Below are 27,791 nucleotides of genomic sequence, written 5' to 3' on the forward strand. Positions count from 1 at the left end.
ACCACTGAGCAAGTGAGAGGTTTGGGTAGAAACGACAACAGAGCTGCTTCAGGAAAAAGGTCCCATTCATTCTCTCCTGCAAAGAGGCCTTCATTGTGAAGATCCATCTGCCCAGAAAGGACAGGTCAGGAGTCTGCCCTGACTTTACCTTAACTGTGAGATCTGTCACAGGCACACACAACGAGGAACAATAGGATGCATTTGTAAAGAATACGGAGTCCAACAAGACTTCAGAGTTGGACAGATGGGGTTCAAATCAAGCTAACTTTGGGTAGGCTGCTTAACCTCTCAGAACCTGTTTCTTCTTCAGCAGAATGGAGTATGATCATGGTACTTAACCCTCAATGGCTATTTTGAGAGTTAAACGAGAAAATGCATGTAAAGGTGTAAACCAGTGCCTGGGACAGAAATAAATGGTCTACGAACAGAACATACACAGATTGGGGGGGGGGGGACAAAAAGGTCCCAGAGGCCATAGCACTTACGTTTGGAAAATAAACACTAAAATGTTGTATGTGGCGTGACATTAGAAATCAGTACCCTGTGGTCTCTGGCAATTTGTCATATACTTTTAAAAACACTTTCTGCTGATGACAGCTCCCACTCCCAGTTGGCCTTTGCTTTGACATTTCCAGTTGTTTTCCCAGCAGAACTTCCGTAGTTACCTTCTTCAACTAGCTCTCCATCCAAGTGGTCCTTGACCTTCACCTTGTTGGATCTGAACTAAAGGACACTTCAGAGATGGTTACCTGGGGGAAACATGCAGACAGAGCAGGCTGGAGAGTAGGAAGGGCCACCCCACCACCACCACCACCACCAGGACCTCTCCACCCCATCGGATGTGCCTTCCAATAACCACCAGAGCAGGTTTGAGAAAAGTTAAGCTGTTTTATTTCACAGGCTAGCTCCACGTCAAACCAGCAGGCACCATCAGAATACGCAACAGAGGATTCATATCAGACACTCCTAGAGGACGGGCGTTTGGTCACAAGGTAGAGAAACGACACCCGGAAAAGGGCGACACTTTTCATCACGTGGGGACAGGCAACCAGCAATTTCCTAGGGTGGTTTCAATTTGTTTGTTTTTCCTGTCACAATTTGGGGGAGGAAGAAAAACCAAAGGAAACAAAATAGACCAGCCACTCTGAAGCAATCAAAACCAAACCTATTGCCAAACCATGTAAACAGTCACACTGCCGGGACAAGGGCCTGAGCAGAAACTCTAGCCAGGATTGACTTCCATTGAAGGAAGGCAAAGTGCACGCTGGTTCAAGAATAGCTTTGTTATTTGTCTGGGACAGTTCACACAAAAAGGAGGTGTCAGCAAGGGGCAGCAGTGGCCATTTGGCCAGTCCCAGAGGATGGGACAGCGGGACACTGGCAGATCAACCTCAGAGAGGCCAGGAGGACTCAGACCTGACAGCAAAGTCCCTTCTCTCAGCTCCCCTGGGCAGCTTTGGGTATGTGGGGAATTCTCTACAAGGCTGCTCAGAAGAGAGGAGACCCCAGAGAACCGGGGAAATTGACATGAAACGTCAGCATTAGCTCTGCACAGCAGAAAATCAGCTAAGCAACACCTCGGCTCACCCCTTTCTGACTTCTCCCCCACCACCCAACTCCCTCCCAGCCCAACGGGGCCACCACTGTGGCTGTGAGCCAGCCTGTCTTCTTTCTGGGTTTCTCAGGAGAATGAGGCATTTGTTCTAGTGTGGACCCATCTGGATGTGTGAAAATTTAGGAGTAGAAGGACTGAGAGGAAGAACCTGTGCACGCTAGTCCTTGTGGTTGCCTATCAGCTGTGCATGCGCGGTGAGACAGATGATGATCAGGTCACAAGAAGTCCCCACATCCAAGCCTCCTGAATGAGAAAGAAATACCCACCAAGGCACTCCAGGAGATGCCAGCAGAGAAGGAGGCCCCGCAAAGAGGCCCATTCCCACACTGGCTCCCCGTTGTGCACCACAAGCCAGTTTGAAGTGTCTGTTTATAAGGCAGATCTCTGAACTGCTGGTTCCAGCCAGTGGCCAAAGAATGGCTCAATTTCCCTGTGTCTCTTCCCACTCTGATTTCTTCATTGAATAGAAACCTTTCGTCCCTTGGGAATCCATTTCTCTCCTGACCCCTGGCCTGGTGACTTCAGAGAAGACTCCCGAGTCTCATTCCCAAACCCACAACTCCCTCCAGCTGTGCGCTCTGTCCGGGGTTCAAAAGGCGCTTCGAGGTGAGAAATCGTTAGCACTGAAAACAAGGAAAGGCAAGAATTTTTCATAGAATCCCACAGCTCAGAGCAGCTCTTTTAAGAGGAAAGGGGCAGAAGAGGGTATAGGGAGGGGGCATGGGGTCGGAAGCACGGCTTGTTCTCAATTTTGTCCACGAAAGGTCTCGAGCGGCTGCTGGGCCATGAGGCCCAGGAAACTAGACCAGGAATTAATCGTCTTTGGTCAGTTTTAAATGAACATCTTGCTGGTTCATTCCTGAACATCAGTTCTACATAAAGACAAAAGGCTTGACCTCAAGGTAAGCCATTCCGTGAAGCCAAAAACAAAACAAAACAACAGAAAAATGCCCGTTATCAACTAGCTGATCAGTACAGCTTTCAATAATGGTGATGAACAGGTAGGTAAACACCACTTCCCCTTGTACAATTGGTTATATTGAGGACTACTAACTAGGTTACTACATTACCCCCACACCCACTGTACAGTTAGGTTTCTGGTATTGGTTTTTACATTGATCTATCTACGACTAGGTGCGAAGATTTGGTGAGTGGCATAGGCTAGAATTTAATTGTAGCCTTTTAAAAAAAGTACAGTTTCACATTTTTAACAGTTACTTTCCAGCATTTAAGCAAATACAGCAATATATAGTGGACTCCAACAGGCAGGAGCTGAGACGAGATGCCCAGTGGACGTTGCTGGGCTGAGTGATGTGAAGGGAGGCTGAGGCATGCACAGTGCCAGATGAGGAAAGGGGTGGTGTTCCCTTGTGTCCTGCAATGGGGCTCTGATCAAGGGGCCAGGTGAGAGGGGCATCATCTGCCATCTGGGTGCCTACTTCCCCATATGTGATCTTGTCATTTTTCCATTGGGGGGAAAAATAGGTGCTTAACAAAAACCTTCAAGTTAAGTCTGGGAAAGGCAGGTCCCTTTTTGGTAAGGAAAACGGAAGCTGTCAATTCCAGAGAACGATCTACATAGCTTGACTGGTGCTACGTATATCAGGGAATAGATCTGTCTGCTTAAATCTTTGCTTCTCATCTGGTATTTGTGGCAGAGATTTAAGGTCTGGGAGTATCTCTGGGCTGGAGATGAGAATTCCTACAACTTGGCTGGACGGTACAGAATCCTTGCAAATGAACAACATCCAGTGCCTGACAGAGCCCTACTCTCAGACATCTGTCACCTCTTGGGCAGGTCCCAGCACACCGCCAGGCCTAACTCTCCTACACTGTAAAAGGGGTTGTCTACATGCACAAAGGCAGAGAACCTTTCATATCAGGAGCTAAAGGAGAAGGGTTGGGGGCTCTTGGCAAAACAAGGGAGGTCAAATTCATCACTGGCCTCTCCCTGGTACAGCCTTTCTCGATTCCTCCTTCCACCGTGTGGTTTCAAGGCCAGTCCAGAGACAAGGCAGAATGGCTTCCTGTCCCCACACATCCAGGTATCAGAGGCTTACTAGGTCTCTCCCGGTGTGTTTACCTTTTAATGTAGGACCACAGGAGAGGGCAAACTTCATCCAGTGGGGGGAGATGCTAATGATGATACTACTGTCTCTCAGCAAGCTGGCAGGGAAATTCCAGGACCCACTTCTCAAATGCCATTAGGAGCTTTCCAGAAGGTCTGGATGGTTTTTAGGGTCTGAAAGACTCATCTTCTGAATGATAATAACAGCAATAGCATCAGTACAGGGCTTTCCAGTTGATTTAGCTTGCTCGCTTATCTTTATCAGCCTCATTTTATGGGGCAGGAAAGCGAGGTTTGATGAAGTAGAGTGACATGCCCAAAGTCTCACAGCTCCTGAGTGCTGGGGACTGGGACTGAAATTTTGGACTTCTGACTCCAAACCCTAGAGGCTGAGAGAGGAGAGAGAAAGCCTGAGAACAATAAGGAAAAGACCATTGGTTTGGCATGAGGGGGGAGCAAGTCAAAGTGGTCCATCCCATTAGGATCAGATTTGCCTGTGCTCCATTACCCAGAAACAGCCATCTCTAGAAAACAGAGCGATCAGAAGAGGATGTCAAATGGAAGCAGAGAAGAACAACTTGGAAAGCTTTTTTTTCAGCCAAGAGGCAAAAGCCTTCCTCCTTATATTTGAAAAACACATTTTCACCTACATTAAATGCTCTGGAGGGAGCAGGGGAAGGGAGAGCAGGAAGTGATTTCACTTGCATAAACTCAACCAACCTATGGTGTTCCCTGGCCCCTCCTGGGCCTCCCTCTGACTGGGGCACCTATAGCTCACGTGCTTCATGCAAGAGGGCAAGACCCGAAGTGTGTCAAGCCCAATGTTATATGAAAATGATGTGACTCAGAAAGCCTCCTTGCCTGTTGAGTTCCAAATCTGACACAGTATAATTAGTAGAACCAGGAAAAGAAAAAATTAAATATTTTGAAGATATAAGTTAAACCTCTATAGTTACCACAGATTTATTCCTACAGCATTTCTAGGATTTGAAGTATTTCACACCACTGTATTATTTTTTTTCCTTTTTCCCAACCACATGTAATACTGTGCTTCGATGGGGTTTAGGGTCTTGCTGTCCCCTGTTTCTACAATACAAACACAAGGATGCTGTGGTCAGGGATCTTCTTGCCAACTTCCTCCCGTGCCTTTGGGGGGTACAGTTGGCCTTGGGCCTCCGGATGGAAGGGCAGGGTCTCTGGGGTGGACGGAGGGTTTTCTCTGAAGGGTTCCCCGCCTGCTTGGGGTACTGCCTGCCCCACCCTGCCTTTAGGGGCAGACTGTTCTGGAAGGCCACGACTTCTGGAGACAGTGGGAGACTGTTTTTCTGCAGGTGAGTGGTATATTGCTTCATTTGCAGTTACTGTGGGACCTCTTAAGTTCTCCCAGAGAAGTCCCTGCAAATCCCACCAAATAACTCAGCGGGAGATGTCAGGTGGCATGGGTCTGAGGTAAATCTAAGTTTCATAAAAAGAAAAAGGAGATCCTATATACATTTAACATGTAAGTCCAGATCTAGTATGTATATAGATGCATAAATATTTATATATACACAGACACCTACACATACATACATGTCTATGCGTATATATATACACATATATACACACACATATATACGTATGTAGAGAGGATGTCGAGAATCATTTTCCAGTGACGATATGCGGGAGAAGCCACTTGGCATCTTGCCTCACTTTGGGGAGACACTGAACTCAGGCTTTTGCTGCAGCACTCCCCAGGGTGTCTGTCTGCACACAGGTCTGTGGGATTGGCATGGCCAAGCGTGAGCGCACTAGCGCCTGGGCCTCTGCTCTCCACAAACACCCACTCTCTCCCAGCTGACCTTTCAAGCTCTGCCTCACAAGGCCAGCATCACTGGGAAGCAAGTAAAAGCCACCGAGGCCAGGCTAGGCCATGGCGGGCCACAGTGGGCCGCGCTGGTGCCACCCACCCAGCAGGTCACATGGTGCCCGACTTGTCTGTGGAGCTGTTGGGGAACATCTTCTCCGTGGGCGTCACGGCAGGGCTGCCCACCCCGGAACTGCTGCTGCTGCTGGACCGATGCTGGACCACAGGCCGCACAGGCCGCATCGGGGGCGGACGCAGCTGGGCGCCAGCCAGGCGGGCGGACAGGGCTGGCTTGAAGGTGGTCATCATCTCGGTGGAGGAACTGCTGCTGCGGCGCATGGCGGCATCCGGGTCTCGGATGACGATGGTGTGCAGGGGGCTGGCGGGCTCTGAGCTGATGGGGCCTGGAGGGTTCTTCATGGGCTCCAACGTGTCCAGCACCACATCTGGCGCTTGCTTGACCGTGTTCTGCCTCTCGAGTTCCCGCAACTCGTGGAGAGCCGTGCTCATGGTCTTCTCGATGTCCTGGGGACAGAGAGAGCTCCAGTCAGCACAGAGACTGCAGGCGTCGGGTCCTGGGCTGCTAACCAGCTCCTGGTCCTTCTTGAGGTTCCCACAGGAGCCTCATGGCCTGGGTGGAGAATAAGTCCCCAGGGTATCTTAAAATCAAATGGGAGGATCAATGTGGGTGTCCCATGTATGGGAAGTATTTAGTAAAGGCAGGTCAGGCTACCAGAGTCAGCCAGATGCTCGAATTCTGCCTCTGACACTTCCTTGCTGTATGACCCTGGGCAAGTGACCTTACCTCTCTGAGCCTCAGAATCCTCTTCTGCAATTTAGAGATAATTATAATTAATACTAAACTCAGAGTTGATGAGTGTATTAAGTGATATGATCTCTGCAAAGAGCATGACATAACACCTAACACACATAAACACTCAAAAGTAGTATGCAACCACAATAGCATTAACACTTGACAGTGAGAACCAACCCAAATCCTTTGTACTCATAAGTCATTTAATCCCCATACTTACAAGGTAGCAACCACCGTTTCACACATGAGGAAACTGAAGCTCGGACTGGTTAAGTAACTTGCCCAAGATCACACAGCTATTAGTGGCAAAACCCAAATCTGAACCCAGATAGTCTGACTCCAGAGGCCCTGCCCCAATCCTCATTTTTGATTAAAAAAAAAATCCTTCATCACTACTCCAGGTATGGGTATATCAAAACTTCATAAATTTGTACCATTATTTAACTTTTTTTTAAAAATATGGAACGCTTCACGAATTTGCGTGTCATCCTTGCACAGAGGCCATGCTAATCTTCTCTGTATAGTTCCAATTTTAGTATATGTGCTGCCGAAGCGAGCACATGTGGTATTTTTTTAAATTCAAAAATCATCCTTGACCCAGCAGCCTGGGAGGCTGAGACAGGAGGATTGCGAGTTCAAAATCAGCCTCAGCAACAGTGAGGTGCTTAGCAACTCAGTGAGACCCTGTCTCTAAATAAAATACAAAAATGGGCTTGGGATGTGGCTCAGTGGTCAAGTGCCCCTGAGTTCAATCCCCAGTACCAAGGGGGGAAAATATCATCCTTGCCTAAAGAAAAAATACTTGATATGTAATTCTCGGAAACATTGTAATATTTGAGAGCTTTTCAGGATGGGAGCACTTTGAATGACACAGAGTTGGTCGCCAGCCCAGGCCAGCCTGGTGCCAGTCATCCCAGGTGTTGGCCTCCCCAAGCCAGAGGCAGGGCTGGAGCTGGAGGACAACATGAACCCAGGAGCCTCTGGCCAGGGCACAAGGCCCTGCAGATTTGAATGAAGAGACTGCAGCCACTTGCTGACTCTGTGACCTTGGGCAAGTCTCGGTCATCCTGCACTGGGTTTTGTTCATTTGTTAAAAGCCCACACATTCACTGGGAAGATGAAATGAGATGATGGATGTCATGAAGCTCTGTAAACTACCAGACAATGGTTTTCCAACTCCTTTTCGCCCCACTGTCTCTGGGTCACGTGATCATTTGCCGGGATGCCTCCATGGTCACCAGGTGTCAAAGGAGCTGCAGAACCAGAACCCGGCCAGAGCACTATGGCTTGGCCATTGAGGACACCATGAGGGGACACTGCTCAAAAGCACCGCTGGCAGGTGCTGTGCACAACCTCAGTGAGGAGGGATGATTATTAAGTCCTGCTTGCTCCTATACAAATCCTGAGGCCCATCCTAAAAAACACATAGGAGTCTGGTGAGGCAGTGGGGGCTGGAGCCTGGAGATGTAGCCGACCCCAGGCTTCTGTATTCTCTCCTCTCCCTGGTCTACAGGCAGCCCCTGCCTGCCAGGCCAAATAACAGGGATCAACTTTTATGTTTCCCACGATATTCTATCCCTTGCCCCAGAACCCCGGCAAATTTAAAAAGGAACAGTTACAGGGATGGGGCTGGGGCTCAGTGGTGGAGCACTTGCCTAGCATATGTGAGGCACTGAGTTCGATCCCCAGCACCACATAAAAATAAATAAATAAAATAAAGGTATTGTGATTATATTATATATAATCATATAAATCTAAATCCTAAAATATATATATATAATCAGTTGCAGGAGATTCTCTGTTGGAAGGGAGAGATGGCTATTCTCTCCCTGTTTGCTACCTCCCTACCCTTCAGGGACACTTTCAAGAATTGCTCCAGTGTCCCCAGCTCTGCTGGAATTAAGTTCTCAGTTGCCCTCACTGCTCCCTCTGGTGGCTCTAAAAGGCAAAACTTCAACAAATAAAATGTAATTCTCATCCCTCCACCTCCATCCCTCCTGCTGCCACCACCACTGTACCCTGGCACAGTGAGCCAGAAAGACAGAAAGCTCAGAGAAAGATGAGCCAAGCGGTTTAGGCTGGAGCCTTGCATTAGTCCGAGAGGTGATGAGCGAGTCTCCAGAGAGGAGCTGCAAAGAGGAACCTGGGATGGGCAGAGCAGGGAAGGCAGCAGCTTTTCACCTCCTCCCAAATGAGACCGTCTCACTTTTGATGACAATGTCACACAGTTCCTAATTGGGTTTCAAATCTAAATCCTAAAGAACATTTTGAGACCAGAAAATTTGGGGTAACCCCATCTAATACTCAGGGTTTTGCATGCCATCCCTCCCCTTCATAGGCTGCAAAGTCAAGGACTCATCAGAGCTGATGCTGAACAGGCTGGTGCCTATCCTGTATCATCTTAGCTGTTTACAAATTGTTTATTGTGAGCTCCTATTTTACTTCAGTCAGTGAAAAGAGCTCTTGAATTCAGCTATTAGAGTGTGTAGATATCACTGCCCAGAGAGAACATGGGCTGCATTTCCCCAAGTGCACTCCTTGGGTTGGGCTTGCATAATGCTATGTGAATCAAGGGCTGACCACTGGGAGGCTGAGGCAGGAGATCACAAGCTCAAGGCCATCCTGGGCAACTTAGCAACACCCTGCCTCAAAATAAAAAAGGACTGAAGATGTAGCTTAGTATCAGAGCATCCCTGGCTTCTATCCCCAGTACTGAAAATAAATGAACAAATAAATAAATGAAGGTAAAAGAAGTCTGGGAGGCGGGGTGTGCCCTGTTCCCTTTGTGTGATATTCACATCACCTGGACATTATTTTATGGTGCTGAGAAATCTTGGCTTCTCTAAGCCTTCTGACTTTATCAGACCCACATCCTCCAACTGCACCACAGAGTACTGCCCCATCCCACTGACATCCCATGGAACCTGTCTGTGGTGGGACCCACTTTTAGAAACTGGGCCCTAGACTGCATTGGACTCTTTATGTAAAGGGCTCTGGGCCAGGTAGTTGTCTACCCCTACTGTGACTGAGAGAGCTTCCAACCTGTATAGTGTCCAGATGATGGTGGGGGCTAGGGGATATTTCCCAAGAGGATGGCCAGCCTTGGAGAATGGAGAAGCAACAAATTTCTTGGCTCTTCTGCTTGACTCATGCCAAGGCATCAGTCCCAGGGATGCCATGGGAGTGGACATTTGGGCATGGCCCAAACCAGACCCTGGGCCTGTGGACAGGAGTTCCAGTGGCTGGGTGTCTTGTTTGTGTTGGGTATTACCTTGGAATCTTCCCTGAACTCCACTCAGGGTACAGGTCAACAAGCTCACTGACATTTCAAGGCTATGTGCATCTCCTGGTTGAAAGTTCTCTCTTCCCCCTCTCTAAACCACAATCTCCATGTGAGCAGGGCCAAAGTCTATTTCAGCTCTTCACTGTACTTTCAATGCCTAGCATAGCATAATAGATGCTCAATTGATATTTGTCAATAAATGAATAGAGGAATGAATGACGGATGGATGGATGGAAGGATGAAGGGATGGATGGATGAACTCAACCATATCATCTCGCAGAGAGACCTGCCATTGCCCCATACCCATAATCCAGCCAATCCCATCTCTATCTTTGGACATTGGGGAGTTTTCAGCCTTTACAGAAGCCCCAGCCAGCAGCTGTATCCAACCAACTTGTGTCCCCAAGGGAAGGCCCAGCAAGGGAAGGAAAGCCAGCTCAGTCTCTTATTCTCTGGCTTAACCTTAAGTCTGGCAAAGGCTAGGGGGCACTTCCACAAGGCAGGCTCCTACCCCGCCCCCTCTCTGGAGGTCTCTGTTGGCCTAGCTGCCTTCCCTGGGCCCTTACTTCTGCCAGGGCCTCAGCCTCAAGGGACTTGTGGTCCCCCAGGCTGCTGTGTCTGGTGGAGCCGCAGGTGGACCTCACGGAGTGCCCTTCTGAGAGCGCCTTCTTGTCGGGGTAGTTGATGCTGCCAGCACTCCCAAACGTCGCCATTCTCCTCTTCTCAGGGCTCTCGATCCTCCCCCGGGTAAGAGGGATTTTGTGGGGGCTGCTGGGGCAGGCGGCGGCCCGGGGTGGCGTGTCTATGCTGGGACCCAGGCCCCGGGGTGGGCTGTGCGTGTCGCCCCCGCTTCTGCGCCTGGGGATGGCCGCTCCATCGGATCGTAACCGCACTCTGCAAAGGAGCCAGGGGGCAGGGGCATGGGGCAGAAGTCAACCCTGGCCAGTCTCAGAATGGGCCATCCAACCCCCACTACAGCCACACACTACACACTAGTCTAGGGAGCAGGTATAGTGAAGCCTCACTCGGTCAGACTGTGCAATTCCACAACAGAGGACCAGCTGGGCCCACACAGCCACAGGGGGAGGTGTGGGGCGGTGCTTCCAGCTGCAGACAGCAGTGGTGCTCATTACAAGATGAATCTCATCTACTATTAAGTACGGACCAGGAGGACTTCAACCTGGAAATGCTTGGGTGAGCTCAGCTGGGCTCACGATACATTTTCATGTTTCCTGTAGGCTTCTTTCTAATTGGTCTGAAGCATTGAGGCTTGACTATACCAAAAAGCCACCAGCACCCTGCAAGCACAGGAGGGCCCCCCTGGGAACTGAACATCTACTCACTATTGTCCCCCACTCCCCATCTCCCCAAAGGTATCTATAAGGCTTTTCCAGATCTTGGGAAATTGGCCATTTAAGAGTAAACACTGCATCTTCAATGAGCCTGTGGGGCATGTGGGTACTCCTCCCACCTCAGGGAGGTCTGTGGGTATGAACAGGGGTGGGAGTGTGGATCGGGAGGGCTGCTCCTTGCCCTCTGTGTCTGCCACAGGTTTCCTGGCTTCTCTTTCAGGTTCCTTCTGTTCTGTTGAGTGGGGGCGCTACTCCCTGCCTGCTCTTAAGTGGGTTTGAGAGTACCTTGAAGATAAAAGGTTTTGCTGCACCCTGTGGAAGTCACCAAGAACCCTGCGGCCCTGGTGAGGGGAGGGAAGGCTGGAAGAGAAAAGGGGTCAGGTAGAGGTGGTACCTTGGGAATGGAGTGTGACTAGGAACCAAGTTCCGTGTGGTCAGTAGCGCTTCAGACCCTACCACCCAGCCAAGCTAAGCAGGCCTGTGGGTGCCCCAACAGGACCAAAGCAGAGGTGTAGAGAGAAAGAGGTATTAAGAAAGAAAAGAAAGGAGATGAGAGAGGGAAGGGGGAAAGGAAGAGAGAGGCAGGAGAAGAGTGGCCCTGGCGGGCTCCGGGACACACAACCGTTTCATTCTCTACCCCAGCCTCCTGCTTCCTCAAGTCCCTCGATTTCATCACCTATCACAGTGTCCTGACCTTTCTGCTGAACTGAATAGAACATGCCGCTGATTTCTTTGGCTCTGTGAGCAAATACCCACACATGTAGGCTGATCACATGACCTTTCTAGAAAAACAGAGTAACATTCAGAGACTCCTATGTGGGGGGATAAAAAGGCAGTGAGAAACTGCCGGCTTTTCTTTTTCTTTTCTTCTTTTTCTTATTTTTTAACCACCACATATTCTGAACCATACTGGTTCATAGAATTGGTGCATGCTGCTCCCTGCTGATATAAAGGTCATGTGACACAGCCCAGCCCACACAGGGGAGGGAAGAAATTGGGAAATCTGCTCCCACCAAAGAAGTGGGTGGAACCGAGTGTCAACTTCCCCCACCACATGAATAGGTGGGAATTTTCTGTTTATATAGCGCAATTTGGGGGAATATGGGAGCTTTACGTTTTTTAAAGTACTTTATAACTCTGGTTTTCACCAGAAAGCTGGGAGGAGGTGCAGGACAGGAGGAGTAAAAATACTTGCCAATTGTGCTAATTTATCGTCATTATTTGCAATGAAAAGCGCTGAGTTCCTAGCATTTGTCTTTCCTCCTGCTCCTCAAGCCCCCTACCCAACACCACGCTGTTTTGTCCCTGGCATCCTCCAATCAGCTCCAGCCTCCCCCCCCCCCACCAGTTGTGCCCAATATCACATTCTGTGGGGAGCAGGGCCTGCATAAGCCTCCTTCTCTCCTTCCTGCCCTCTCACCCCTCCCAGTTCAGACATGAACCCACATGGCACTAGCAGGAAGAAAATGAACCCATGTTTCCTACCGGCCCATCACCCCCCCAAAGCCATAATCCGAGATGTGCTCCGTGGGGGACTGGAGGTCGTTCTTGGAGGAGGCCTTGTCATCCAGCAGTGGCCCGCTGCTGGCCTCGCTGTCAGCCTTCTGGCTCAGGCTGTCAGAGAAGGCATCATCCCTAGAGGGAGAGAGATGTGAATTGAGGTGCCCCTCCCAAGAACCAGGATGCACACGGCTCCCTGGTACCTTCGAGGAGCTCCTGCCTATGGCTGACTGTGCCCACCACTCTGAAGGAGCCACCTTCCCGCCACGCATGCCCACTACAACGCTCCTGGAGTTCATGTCTCTGTCAGGAGACCCTCTTCTGTCCCTGCAACCCATGCCCACTTTCTTCCCTTCTCTGGCTCGTTCTTCTCTCCCAGGCTGTGCACAGGCTGAGACAACCTAAATGCAGGAGGCATATTGGAAGGATGGGGCCGGGGTGGGGGGGTTGGGGGGGTGGAATCTAAATGCTGAGTTCAAAGTTCTGAGTGCTGAGCCTCCATGTGGCTCCATGAGAAGTGGTTTCACACTAAGTAAAGGAGGAAGAGGTGTTTCTATCCCTCACCTCCCTCACCTGAGGTTTAGGACTATAGTGAAGGCCTGCAGCCTCACCCTGCCCCCCATTCAACCCCCGTAGCCCTTTCTCTTCCAATGATTTGTCCCTGCCCTAAGAAACCTGGGGACATCAGCCAAGAGTCCTCCACTACACTATTCCTCTTACAGTTTGCTTGGCCATGGCCTGTTCTCTGGCTTAGACCTTCCTCTTTCCTATTAAAACATAGGCCCCTTTCTGTGAAATTCAGCTTGGTGTCTATTTCCATGATAAATCAGTTCCCCTGAGCCTGGCCAGAGATTTTAGGGAAGGTGTGCACAGGAGTCTTCAATGGCTTTCAAAGAAATGGAAAGTGTAAACTTTGTGAGCTTCCTGGTGGGACTAGGTATTTAGGGTTTGGGTTTTTTAAATATTTTAATCCCTGAAATTGTAAAAAATGGTTCCTTATTAACCAGAAACCAGGGCATTTTTTTTTCCTGCCCATCCCCTGAGAGAATCACCTCTGCATTGGAGGATGGTGGGCAGTTAATGGTGACCTCACCAGCAGCTATGAGAAAGCCCAGGAAGGTGCAGAAATATGGAAAGATCCACTGGACACTAAGAACTGTAATTAACAAGCACCCTGGAGGCTGTCAGATGGATCAGAGTGGCAGGCAGACAACACATGGTCTCTGTGTACTCTGATGGATGAGCAATTTGCACATTTAATAAGTGGATTATAATTTAAAGGGAAGTTAGGTATACCTGTTCTTACAGAACATCAAACATATTATACCAGGGAGAACAAACTGCCAGCACACGGCCTACTACTCCCTTCCAGTGCCCACTGCAGGCATCACTAATCTATTCCCACTAATCTATTCCCAGAAAGTCCCAATTCCCACTCACATGTCCTGTACAACTATGTACTGGTGAGGGATGAGTCCATCCACGCCATTGTGACGGCCCTCCCACCAGTCTTCTGAGGCGCGGTGGTACAGGAGCAGCGAGGCTCCCTTCTTGAAGGACAGCTCGCGTGGCGACCGCCCTACATAGTCAAACTTGGCAATGGCCTCGATCTGCTCCACTTCTGAAAGGAAAGCAAGAAACAGAAAAAGCCTCATGAGGTCAGCAGAGGGGCATCAAGGAGCCTCACTCAGACGGCCCTGGCTTCTACAGGGCAAGGCAGGGCAAGCCAGGTGACAACATGTGGCCTGGAGCTCAGGACGCCCAGGGGTTCTAGGCTCAGATCCACTCCCACCTGTGACCTCAGGCAAGTCATCCTACTTCTCAAAGTGTCCAGTGGCAGTTGGCATAGCAGACCCTCATTTTCCACTGCTCGTCTTGTTCCCACCTCTTAAACCCTCATTAGAACAACATTTGATTATGGCATTTGCCAATAAATGGCTATTTATCAGCAAATGATATTCTTCTATCATGCTAACTGAAATAAGCCAGTCCCAAAATACCAAAGGCCGAGCTTCCTCTCTGATATATGGATGCTAACCCATAAGAAGGGAGGGTAGAGAGGGGAGGTCTAGAAGTTAATTGGATGAGACAAAGGGGAATGAAGGGAAGGGAGAGAGATGGGAATGGGAAAGACGGTGGAATGCATCAGACATCACATTCCTATGCTTACAAATGAACACACAACCCGTGAAACTCCACATCACGCACAACCACAGGAATGGGATCCAAATTGGAATGGGGTGCACTCCATGAATGTATAATATGTCAAAATACACCCTCCTGCCATGTATACCTAAACACAACAAAGAAAAAACAGTACATGAAGACTTTTTCTTCTACATGTCAAAACAAGTTCTACTTCTACTTTCCATGAATGCTTCCCTTCTTTGTCTACTTATAGTTCTTAGAACTTTGGAGAGGTCAAAAAGTTGGTGTACATGCAAAATGTGGGACACAATGTTTAAGAGCTCCTAGAATCCCCAGTGCTCATTGTTGTGGAGTGAACTGTGTCCCTTCAAAATTCATATGTTGAAGCCCTACTCCCCAGTTCGATGAGATCTAGAGATAGGACACTGAATAAGGTAATTGAAGTAATTACAGTTAAATGAGGCCATTGTGCAGGGCCCTAATCTAAGAGGACTGGCATCCTCATAAGAGGAAGAGACATTCTAGATCTCTCTCTGAGCATGCACAGAAGAAAAGGCATGGGAGACACAATGAGAAGACGTCTGTCCCAAGTCAAGAAGCCCTCACCAGAAGCCAATCCTGGGGCAGAACCTTGATCTTAGACTGCTAGGCTCTAGCGCTCTGAGAAAATAAACTGCTATTATTAAAGCCACCCAGTCTGTGGTGTTTTATTTTTGTAGCTTAGCAACCTAATATACCCAGCCATGGACTTAATTATAAGAGGGGGGGATTCCTATTTGGGCCATAGCTCAAACATATTGACCCAACACACATTTACCTGAGTTATACCCATTAAGTGCTTGCAACAGTGCCTGATGGTTTGCTCTAAGAGTTATGCAATCTGGTGGCGGTGGTGGCCCTTAGCAGAGGGTGAAACTTCTAAGGGCCACGGGACAGCATGGAAAACCAGAGAAGAGGGAAGACATGACCTTGTTCAAGTCCCCCAACACTCTACTCTGCACATGTCCGTGCCCCTCTGAAAGCTATAGTCTCAAGAAGACTGTGCTTGTGGTCCTGTGAGATGCAGTGGCTTTGACACATCTAGCCTCAGTGGCAGATGGCCTTCTGCAGGGAGTGGACCTCAAATAGTTCAGCCAGAAATGTCTTTAAATGCTATTCTGACACAGGGAATGGAAGGGAGGAAGAAAATGACAGAAAGCTGATGGGATCGGATGAACTCAGATCTTGACACACAGTCACCTTGTCAGGGCAGTGTGGAGACTTTGTCCACATCTCTGCTGCGTCTTTGAATCCCACCCCTAGCCACATGTGGGACCTGCCTGTTAACAACCTGTCTGCCAGCCTGATTACCAGAGACAGGAAGGCCTGAACTGTGTAAGACGGGACAGATCCCAGATGGCTTCACCCCTGGGGCCTGCTGGGACCCAGACCCTCCTCCTAGAGAAAGGTGCTGACCCAACCAGAGGGTTGCTGAGGCTCAGAGAAGCACTGAGAGGCCATCTGCGTTCCTTGTTCTTGCCTTTCCCTTCCCCTGGGGAAGGGAAAGGCAAGAACAAGGAACGACTCTAATGACTGGAGTCTGGCACTGAAGCGATGGTGGGGAGTTGGGAAGGGTTGTTGGAAAATGTAAAAGGAAAGAAACAAAATAGGACAGGAGGAGCCACACTGAGCCACAAGCTAAGTGAGAACACGTGTGTTCGCAGATGTCGTTATGTAAGTGTGCAGTACAAACAGTAACAGCAGCTACAGTATATTAGCAAGTCTGTTATTTGGGTTAATCATGCCCCCCCCACTTCCCCCACTGTCAGCCATACTTAATCCCCTCATCTTCCCTCTCTCAAGAATGGGACCACAGTTTACCTGCCTGCTGAGGCCAGAGCCTTGGGGCTGCTCTGGGGTCCCACTGACCTAACCAGCAGCGATTCCTTCAAACGGGCCACCAACTCTGACCACATTTCTCTGCTGCTACCTTGGTTTAGATCACTACTTCCCCTACGTGCTCTTCTCACTTCCCCTTTGCTTCGTTAGAGTTATTTCTCCCCAGAGACACTGGAGGGATCTTTCAAAATCATAAATCAGATCATGAAATTCCCTTGCCCAAAACCCACCAAGGCTTCCCCTCTGTTTTGGAACAAAAACCCAGTGTCTCCCCAGGGCTCCTGAGGCCCTCCATGCCCAGGGACCTTGAGATGTCATCTTCTACCACTTCTACCTCTCATGCAATCTGCTTGCACCTTCTTGGTATTTCTCCTCCAACATTATATGACATTTTTCAACGCAAAATAAAACTGAAATAATTTTACAGTGAATGTGTATATATCCATCAACTAAATTTTATTAATATTATACTATATTAGTTTTATCATATATTTATCCATCCCACTATCTATCCATTCATCTACCTTTTTATTTTTTGCAGTGCTGGGCATAGAACTCAGGGCCTTGCGCATGATGGTGCACTTTGTCACTGAACCACACTCCAGTCCCCACTACTTTATTTTTAAAGTAAGCTGCAGATATCAGGACAGTTCTAAATACTTCCCCATAAATATTCCTGGAGTCTACTTGATGCTTTTAAGACATGCCAAGCTTTTTCCTGCCCCATGGCCTTTGAACTTGTTACTGTCTCTCCCTGGAATGCTTTTCTCCCACCCATAGCCGAGTGTGGAACCTTCCTTTGTATTCATTCACATCCAACAAATATTTGTTAACCATTGTGTGCCATTTCCTAATTTCATTCAGGTTTGTACTCAAGTGCCATTGCCTTAACAAGCCTTTCCTAACCAGACCCAATCACAGAAGCCCCAATTGCCTAATCACTTTCTGACACTTTCTGGGGGTTTTCTCCATAGTGTTTATTACAACCTGAAGTTATATGTGTGTCTGAGTGTGTGTGTGCTCATGTGATTTTTAGACTTGTTTACTGTCAGTTTTTTAACATTGTGAACAACATTAGGACAGGGATTTCATTTTATTTCTTGCTATCGTCCCACCTCTTAGAAGAGTCCCTGGGACTAGTAGGCACTTGGTACATATTTGTTGTTTGTATGAACAAATTCAGCTTTTAATATGTGCAAACTGCTCTACCTACATCATCATGCTTAATTCTCACCAGACATATGGGACATCACCCTCATTTGTCTGCTGATTTCTTGATAGAAACAATGGATGCCAGAAGGCAGTGGAAGGCCATGCTCAGGGTGCTCAAGGAAAATAACTGTCAACCAAGAATCCTACATCCAACAAAGACACCATTCAAAAATAAGATAAAAGGACTTTCCAAGTTTAAAATAACTGAGAAAATGTGTCACTGGCAAAGCCACCTTTTAAAAATACTAAGATTTTTTTTTACTGCTGAAGGCAATAACCCCTATGATAACTTATGTTCACACACACAAAAAAGAGTGCCAGTAAATGTGATTATAAAAAACAATATAAATGCATATTTTCTCCTTTTCTGAATTGATTTAAAAAGCAAGGATATGGGCTGGGGTTGTGGCTCAGTGGTAGAGCACTCACCTAGCACACACTAGGCACTGGGTTCGATCCTCAGCACCTCATAAAAATAAATTTAAAAAAATAAAGGTATTGTGTCCATCTACAGTTCAAAAATATATTTGAAAAAAGAAGCAAGTGTATAAAATAATGTGTATATATGATTTTTGGCCTATAACACAAAAATGTATAAACTTGCCAATAATAGCACAAGGGAGTGGCAGAACAAGGCTATATAGGACCACAGATAGCAAAGTAATAATTATAATAAAGCATTGTGTTTTTAACCCAAATAGATGTATAACAATAACACCATAAAAAGAGAATAAAACTAAACAGGAATAAAATTTTCACATAGCACTAGTTTTTAAGCTAATATAAATTCAGAATTTCATTTTAGTAAGTAAAGATGTATATGGTAAACCTTAGAGAAACCATTTAAAAAAGACCTCAAAAATAAAGTTAAATAAATCATTAAATAAATTAAAACACCTAGTGCAAAATAAAGCAAAAAAGAAGGAACAGAGGAACGAAAAAGACAAGAAACACACAAATAACAAAAAGTGAAATGGTAAACACAAATCTAACCATACCAATATAGTATTAAAGGTGAATGAGTTAAAACAATCTAATTAAAGTGAAGAGATTCCCCAGTATTAACAAACGACAACAACAACAGATTATCAGAGTTTAAAAAAATATCATCTAACCTTGTGTCATCTACAAAAGATGCACTTTGGTTTCAAAGACACCAATTGTTTAATAAACAACTGTAAACCACAATCACAGGAAAGCTGGTATAATATCAGACAAAATAGGATTTAAAACAAAAAGTGATGCTAGGGCTGACCCTCAAAGCCTGCAGGGTTACATTCACACAAAGCATTTTTCAAGAGAAAAGAGGGTAATAATGACTCCCCAAATGAAGCCTCTTAGATAAAATAAATTTAGGTTGCCATGACCAGTTAGGCCAACAAAATTCTCTGGAACTCAGTTTCCCTGTCAGAATTAGAAAGGATTTATAACTCACTAGAGAAGCATTCATGTTTCTACCCCCTGCCTTCTCACAGGTACTGGGTGAAGCTCCTACATGTACAACCCTTCATTTTAACCCAGACCTTGATTCCCTTGTGGCTGTCACACCCATTTTACAGATAAAGAAAGTGAGGCCAGAGGTTATGTGACTTGCCTCAGATAACAAGGCCACACAGGAGGACTCCTGTGTTTCAATTCCAGGTCTCTTCTCTGAGTCCAGCGCCCCCTCGACCGTCCCTGCGGTTTACTATTTCCATAATTATGGCCAGGGTCAGCATGAATGTAACATTCAGAAAATGCAATAGATTTCCCACCAAAGAATGCCCTCCAGCAGCCCCATGAACATACACAGGGGGCTTCCAGGGTCCTCAGGGTGTGAGCACCTGACCCTGCCTCATTTCTAGGGTGGTTCTCCCTACTTCTGGCATTCTTGGAAACCAGAAGCCCTATGAAGAGCAATGGGAACAAGGCCCTACAGGGGAAGGGGACACTGCTGGCCTCATCCATTCAAGGAGCAGGTGCATGTCTTGCCATGAGAAGGAGTGGGAAGAATTTTCTTAAGGGTGGTTCTTGGTGTGAGGCATGAAGATAAAGGAATATAATAATGAAAGTGACACTGAAAGAACCTCTCAGAATGGACCTGGGTAGCCTTTACAGAAGCAGGACAGATGTGCGATTCCAGCTGCTGAGGAGGAACATGAACTTTGGTCACCTCGGCCCTTTGTCCACAGGCAGGCCTCTGAAAGGACCTGAGCAACCCAACGCACTATGCCCAGAGGCTCAGGAGGAACATGCAGAGGTTGCCAGGCTCCTGTTCTCTGGACATTTCCCTTCTGTGTGTACATTTTTCACAGTCCTGGAGCTGTGGGAATAGCCAGCAGGCACCGGCAGGTCCTTGGTCCCAGGAAGGTGGGTGCACAAGTCAATGCACAGAGCTGCAGAGGTCCTCAGAGGCCACCTGACCTGCCCTCCTGCCAGCCAGTTGTTTCCATAGGCTGCAGCCCTGGCAGGTCTTGGTTCTGAAAAATCAGTCCACCTCTTAACATAAGAGGGGCTTTCCCCAGGGGAAGAAGAGAAACAGAAAGATCCAGAACACTGGCACACAGAGGGAGAAGGCAGGGAGAGGGAGAGAAAAAAGTTGAGGGAGAGAAGGAGGCAAAAGCCAGAGAGGAAGAATTGGGAAGGGGAGATGGGGGGGGGGAGAGAGAGAGAGAGAGAGAGAGAGAGAGAGAGAGAGAGAGAGAGAGAGATCCAGAAATAAAAAGAGCAGCAGATGGAGTGAAAAGGGTGGGGCGGGGGGGGGGACTGGAGGTGGCAGAAAGAGGGAGGGAGGGAGGGAGGAAGAGAAGGGAAAAGGAAAGCAGATCACTTTGAAAAAGCAGAAGGTGGTGGCCTTCACATCTCCAGTGAAGTCTTTGCAGGACACTCGCCTCAGTCCAGGATGCCTTTAGACCCCCAGGATTTGGCTAAGATGAATGTTACATCTAGATTTGGTCTTCTGCACCTGTGACCTAGGCCTAACCATTAGCTCCCTCCCTGATCACAGGGATTTGATGATGCCTGGGTGTGTGGCCCAAGGCAGTTCAATGGAGACTCTGCCCCCAGACATTTCTTAGAAACATGCTGAAAATGAAGCTTTTCCCGTTGGGACTTTGGGAAATAGAACAGTGAAAGCCTGGAACTATGAGACCACCTCCCAGCAAGATTCCACCTGAGAACGAAGCCAGCACAGAGGGAAGCTGAACAGGAAGATAAACACAAAGTCCTAACAAAAGTGTCTGTGCTCCTGGATCCAACTGTGCCTGAAGTCATACGTATCCTGGAGTTTTCAGGTGTATGACCTGATTCCCTTTTATGTGTAAGTCTATCTGAGTTGGGGGTTCTGTCATTAGCAAACAAATAGTTCTACTATAATGTGAAAACCCTGTGTTGCCTTTATTACCAACTCCTAGAAACTTCACATGAGTAAATAAATTCCCCTGACAAATGTGCTGGCCAACAGGGCCTAGGATTGTCTCCTAAGGAAAATACAAAGGCCAAGTAAAAGAACTGATAAGTTATGATTTTTAAAAAACATAAAACTATGGCAGGGAGAAAGAAAGGTTATGCTTGGCTACATAGGGCCATATTATGACTGCCATGGGCCCTAGGCACTTAGGCCTGCAGGAGTCCCTTCCTCTGTTAAAAAAATAATCATTGTATTTTACAACTACATTAGCATAAAGACAAGCATAATCCAGACTGGACATCATATTCATTTTTATTCTGCTTTTAAAAGAAATGAAAGCAGGGGCTGGGGATGTGGCTCAAGCGGTAGTGCGCTCGCCTGGCATGCGTGCGGCCTGGGTTCGATCCTCAGCACCACATACCAACAAAGATGTTGTGTCTGCCGAGAACTAAAAAATAGATATTAAAAAAAAATTCTCTCTCTCTCTCCTCTCTCTCCTCTTTCACTCTCTCTTAAAAAAAAAAAAAAAGAAAGAAATGAAAGCATATTAGTGGGCCCTGCAAGTATCCAGGGCCCTGGCACTGTGCCCACTCTGCCCAGGTAAGTTGGCTCTTGGTCCATGTTACCCAGATTGCTTGTCCACACAGTCCAGTTTCCTACTCTAGTAGGGGTGGAAGAATCTAGTGAGTCCCTCAGAGCCCAGCTGGCCTTTCTCCCTGTCCACATACTTCCCAGGGTCATCACCCTGGCGTCATGTCTGGGTGCCTGCTGCTCTGGGATGCACCTGCAGCCTGGCATTACCACTCTGCATCAACACGTGGAGCTGTGTCCAATCTGTCGAGGTCTGGAGACAGACCCGTCTCCTTCACCTCCTCGTCTCAGGTCCTAGCATAGGCCTGGTGCAGAACAGGTATGCAGGGGAGAGGGACAGAGGAACAGAGGGACAGTGGTTGCTTCCTACTTGGGATACTCTTGCCATTTAGGATCTGCATCTGGGCCAGGCAGGACACAGAGGGATCACGTGAGCCAGGAGTGGGGTGTGGCCAACACAGCGCATGCTCCCAGGATCTGCTCTGTCTGGCCTGTGCTGGAAGCTGCCCTGCACAATGGAGGTTTTTTTCTGAGGTTTCCCTGGATGCCCATCTGTTCTGAGGGATGGCAGTGCTGACCTGGAACTGGAGGGTTATGTGGGCCAGCCCTGTGGGGTGGCATGAGGCAGCAGGAAAGCTTTCCAGGTGAGTTTCCTGGCCCCAGACCTCCCCTCACTCACCTTCATCACTAGTGTGAGGCTCCGTGCCATTGTCATGGTCAACTTCATCGATGGTCCCTGGCTCACTGTGTGGACTGTCACTGCAAGAAAACACAGGAAGGGGACTTGTTCGGGAGTGTGGACCTCACCCAGAGCAGGCCCAGGCCTACATCATCCTGTCTTTTCCCACTGATCACCCATGGATCTTCTTAACTAGAAAACCACTCCCAGCTCCTTGCTGGAAGCTTCCCTGAGTCTCTCTGTCAGCTCTATCCCAGCTGAGTTACCTTCTTGGCGAAGGCTGTCAGTGGTTTGGCTGTGTCCCCAAAGTTTACGTGTTAGAAACTTCATCCCCAGTGCAAAAGTGTTGGAGGGGGTGCCTGACGAGGTGATTGGGTCATGAATTCTGTTCTCATGAATGAACTGATGTTATTATCACAGGAATGGATTAGAACTCACAAGAACTGTTTGACAATTGAGTCTGACCTGAACATCTCTTGCGCGCTTGCTCACTCTTGTGCCTTTTGCCTTCTGCCTTCCACCATGGGATGAAATAGCAGGAAGGCCCTTGACAGATGCTGACGCCATGCTCTTGGACTTCCTAGTTTCTAGAACTGTGTGCCATATAAATTTCTGTTACTAGGAATTACCCAGCCTCAGGCATTCTGTTCCAGCAGCAGAAAATGGATTGACAATGCCTATGTGTTCTGTAAGGTCCAGAGGGCAGTTACCCCAGAATTTATCATCAGAAGTACCACAAATCAGAACAGAAAAGACCTCAGAAGTACCATGTGTCCTTTCATCCAGTCTGACTCCCTTCTTACAGCTGAGATGACACATCTGTGAGGTGGAGCGAAGCCAACAAGGGCTGCCTTATGATTCTGTGGGCAAAAGCCCAGATGGATTTAGGCTGGTCACCATGATGAGCCTGGTGGCCGAGAGACTGAGGTTGGTCCAATCCAGTCATTCAGGTACTGGTATGAGTCACAGGTGCTACCCTTTGCTAGACTCTAAGTTCTTTGAGGCCAGGGATCATTCACACACCCAGTGTTTTTACTGATCCACTGAGTTCTAATAGATGACACTACACCATATGGAAAGGATGTAAAGAGAGGGAAGATGGATAGGGTCCCTGACCTCATTGCTTACCTTCTATGGAGAGGGACAAGAAAAAAGTCCAAGTAAACAGGCCAGTCAATAAGACGGTTACAAGTTGAAATATGTCATGTGGGAAAGAAATGAGCAGAGACAAGAAAAACAGTGGGGACTAACATAGTCAGGGGAGAGTTCTTAGAGGAGGTGACATTTGCAATGTCATTTAAAGGGTGTGGGCTTTATTATGAAAAATTCTCTATTGCCATCTAGTAAGGTCCAGACTCCGTACAGTGGCTTCAAGAGTTTTGATAATCTGGCTCTACCTATCCTGTGGAGCTGTCCCTCACCATTCCCTTGACACATTCTTCTCATTTTATTGAATGCTGTAGGCCTAGATCTTTCTTTGCCCACTCCTCACTGGGCTGGCTCAGTTTACCCTGCTGTCTCAGCTCAGTCTTCACCACCTCCAGGAAGCCTTTTAGAACTGCCTTCGACTGGAGCCAGGGGCCTCCTTCTGGGACTGCCTGCTTCCTCCTCCTCCATCTGAGCTCCCTACATCAGGGTAAACCTTGTTCAGGCTCTCTTCCTGCCTCCCAGACCAGGACCTGGCCTGGGACTATCTGTGAAATGAATGAATGAATGATGTCTACTGTGCTGAAACCTTCAGCCAAATCTCTCGTTGGCTTTGAAAACTCCAAAATTATGGTGAAACTAATTAGGTTCCAGTTGCATGTGAAGCAAACAGGTTTGAGAAAAGTGTGCCCACTGTATGTGTTCTCTGATAACATCTAAGATCTGTGGATCCTTCCCAGGACAACTGTGCATCCTACCAACATATCACACCAAGGAGAGGATTGATGCTGGCCAACACTGTGTGTGAAAGGCTTCTCTGTGTGCAGACAGCATGCTTTGTAGCCATTTGCTGCTTCTGGTATAGAGCAGACTTGCCCCCTGATGCCTCAAAGGAGGACAGAAAGCTGTGATCACACATCACCGCTGGTGAGCACTTTTATGCAAGGAGATGTGGTGGTGGGGGACAAAGGCACTGGGATTCCACCCCCTTTGAAGAAGTTCTCCAAATATGTCCAGAGAACTAAGGCAATCCACAAGTCCAGGGACATTGTGACAATCAAAAACAAACTCCCCCAAAGGCAGCTGGATGGAAGCAGTGCAGGTAAGACCTAAATATACCCAGCTGTATATTGTTCTGGATCCAGAGCACAGAAATAATGGTCACTCTTTGGCTGGTTGCTCTCACTGGGTGTGCTGGGTTTTATGCTTTGTCGTACTTTTTTTTTTCATGGAGTATTGCCTCTCTCTTTTGAAATTTATAGACTTCAATTGATGCATGAAAACATAACAATTGTACATATTTATGGGGTACCGTGTGATGTTTCCATACATGTATGCCTTGTGGAATGTTTAAAACAGGGTAAATCCAGCCCCTTAAACATGTACCTGTGTGTGTGAGTGTATATGTGTGTGTGTATGAGTGTGTGTGCAAATGTGGGTGTGTGTTAGTGTGTGTGTGAGTGTGGGTGTGTGAGCATGATTGTGTGAGTGTGAGAGAGTGTGTATGTGTGTTAGTGGGTGTGTGAGCATGATTGTGTGAGTGTGAGAGAGTGTGTATGTGTGTTAGTGTGTATGTGAGTGTGTGAGTGTGGGTGTGTAAGCATGATTGTGTGTGAGAGAGTGTGTGTGTTAGTGTGTGTGAGTGTATGAGTGTGGGTGTGTAAGCATGATTGTGTGAGTGTCAGAGAGTGTGTGTGTTAGTGTGTGTGAGTGTGTGAGTGTGGGTATGTAAGCATGACTGTGTGAATGTGAAAGTGTGTATGTGCGAGTGTGCATGTGTGTGAGTGTGTGTGTGTGTGGTGCCAGGAATGGAACTCGGGGCTGCACCTATGTTAAGCACATGCTCTACCACTAGCTACATCCTCAGGCCCTTTATCATTTTTTATAGTGAAAACATTCCTCTTCTCTAGCTTTCTGAAATACACTGGACATTATCATTATCTATTGTCTCCCTTTCATTGCATTTTTAAACTGTTTTCCTGTCTTGACATTTTAAGGTCTTAGCCTGGAACACAGTCATCCCTGATTCTGAAAATGGCCTAAAATATTTTTCCTAAGACTGGGTGTCATCCCAGGGACACAAAGGTGGTCCGACTAGAGGATGCTGATCTGGAGCAGAACACTCTAAGAATCAAGCTTATGACCTTCAAGAGACATCTGGTGGGAGGGGGCCATGAAGGGTACATGTGGTCAGGCAGGGCTTACTCATGTCCCTGCTTCCTGAGAGGGGCCTTGCCTCCCCTGCCAGAGACAGCAGCACCTCTCCTTGCCAATGTAACCATAATCACACATCACCAGACCAAATGTCAGCACAGAAACAATTCTTGAGCTTATGTGGGAACACAGGGAAAGAAGTTCTTTTTCTATTGAGGGTGTTCAGAGAATGGATTTAAAGCTGGAGTTTCTGGCTTCCTTCTTGGTACCATCAAGGGAGAGACGGTCTGAGAATAAAATCAATACAGAAGAAACTAGAGCCAAGGGATGGAGATTGCAGGACAAAGTCCTCATGACCAGAGTTCAGTCCCCAGATCCAGCCACTCCTGAAGATACATTCCCAGACTTCTTAGTTAAGCAATCCCATAAATTCACGTTTGGCTTACGCTGGTTTCAGTTCTGTCCCTTGTAACCACCAGAATCTTGACTGGTGAACCTAGTCTCATATAAGAGGGGTTCAAAGCTCAAATGAGAAAATGTATATGGAAGTATAAGCTCAACACAGTAAGAAAACGGAAGGGTTTCTTACTGTTCAACGACAAGGATGACAATATTACTGTTAGGAGGAACAGCATCTTACCAATATTCTTCCCCTCCAGCCATGCATTTTTCATACACGGGTCCCTCTAGCTCCCGGGGACTGGGGAAGATGGCTTCATGATGGACGATGATGGTTTTGATGACTTCGTTGACATGGGCCTGGCAGGACACAGGGTCCTGCCCATCAGGGATGTGCATGAGGGTGGGCCCGAAGCAGATGGCCAAGTTGTAGGGGTCCATCATGTTCTCGTCACTGTACTGAGAGAGGCTGGAGAGAGGAGGTGGCAGGAGTCATCTGGGATAGGCAAATCCTCCCTCTGGGCTTCTTTCTTTGGGGGTAGGCTCTACTTAAACCCAGGAGGCTCCATGTTCTGCTTTAAAAACAAAAGTACCTGCAAACGCCTCAGGCCGCCCCCTCCCAATGGAGGCCAGCCAAAGAAGGGCCCCTTGGGCAGGCACTCACTGGTTGAGGAAAGCGAAGAGGTATCTCATGACCACGATGACCACGCGGGGGAGGGTAATGAGGATCTGTTGGATCTGGTGTACCCTCTCGGCTGGGTTCTCCAGTTCTGTAACATAAAGGGGCTTTTCAGGGTGCTCTTCACCCTGAACACATTTTCACGTCTCCCCTCTGTCATCAGCCCCAGTGGGTCAGTGGGTCAGTGGGTCGGGGCAGTGGCTCTGCTCACAGTTGGTGGATCCACATGTAAGCCCAGCCTGGCCCATCAGTGTGTCCCATCCCCAGGTCTCAGGGAGAGGTGTGTGTTGTGTCCCACCCAGAACCAATCAGAGTTGGTCTTCAGGACTTTGGGCTGGAGAAACCTATAGAAAAGTGTCCTTGGTCCAGGGAAGAGGGAAATCTGGAGCAGGTAGGGGCTGCTGGGAAGCAAGATCCTGCCTGAGAATGTGGCTGGCACAGAGACAGAGGAGGGACTGCTTTCTGCTGATACCAGCTGAAGTTCTGAGTTCAGCTGGGTCTGAACTTTCCGGGTACATCAATGAATACATTCTCTTTTATGGCTTAGGTCAGTTTGAGTTTCTGTCACCTGCAACTCCTGATGAACACATACAGTGATCGTGTTTATTAAACTCCTCACATTCACCAACTGCAGCACAGGACTGGCACATAGTAGTTGCTCAGGTAAAAAAAAAAAAAAGGTGGGGAAAATAACCATCTCTCAAGCTACCTATTGGCCAGGAACTTGGAAGATGCTTGTAATCTCATCTCTCCAGTGCCGTCTGGAGAGACCGCCACTGGTACTTTTATTAGTCAGGCCAGGGGCTGGAGCAGCCAGTTGGACTTGGTAAGAGGACACAAGTGCCTTGTGGACATGGAAAGCTGGTGCTAAGAAAAGTGAGCTCTCAGAGCTCCTAAGTTTATGTGGCTGATGTGCAGCATGATGTCAGTTTCTTTTTCAGGTAACATTTTTCTCATGCAGCCCCTGTCCAGCCTCCTTATTCCATCAGGGAATTCCTTCTAACCCACAGCTTTTCTCGTTTCTCCTCTGCATCCAAGG

General features: G+C 47.8%; 1 protein-coding gene across 3 annotated transcripts in view; it reads right to left on the bottom strand.

The window, feature by feature from the left end:
* Nucleotides 1–874: 874 nt before the first annotated feature.
* SRGAP3 (SLIT-ROBO Rho GTPase activating protein 3) overlaps nt 875–27,791 on the bottom strand; it is a 252,101-nt gene continuing 225,184 nt past the window's right edge. For 2 of the 3 annotated variants that reach the window (XM_081276010.1, XM_081276009.1), the window contains exons 16-22: nt 26,738–26,843; nt 26,315–26,542; nt 22,375–22,454; nt 13,919–14,099; nt 12,464–12,613; nt 10,193–10,520; nt 875–6,054 (exon numbers count right to left, since the gene is read on the bottom strand). In XM_081276010.1, coding sequence (XP_081132136.1) covers nt 5,641–6,054; nt 10,193–10,520; nt 12,464–12,613; nt 13,919–14,099; nt 22,375–22,454; nt 26,315–26,542; nt 26,738–26,843 — 1,487 coding nt within the window. In that variant the 3' untranslated portion in view covers nt 875–5,640. The remainder of the gene's footprint in view (nt 6,055–10,192; nt 10,521–12,463; nt 12,614–13,918; nt 14,100–22,374; nt 22,455–26,314; nt 26,543–26,737; nt 26,844–27,791) is intronic. The other variant, XM_081276011.1, reaches the window with a different exon arrangement.

This window comes from Spermophilus citellus (genome assembly GCF_964194105.1).
Source record: "Spermophilus citellus genome assembly, chromosome: 19".
Classification (NCBI taxonomy): domain Eukaryota; kingdom Metazoa; phylum Chordata; class Mammalia; order Rodentia; family Sciuridae; genus Spermophilus; species Spermophilus citellus.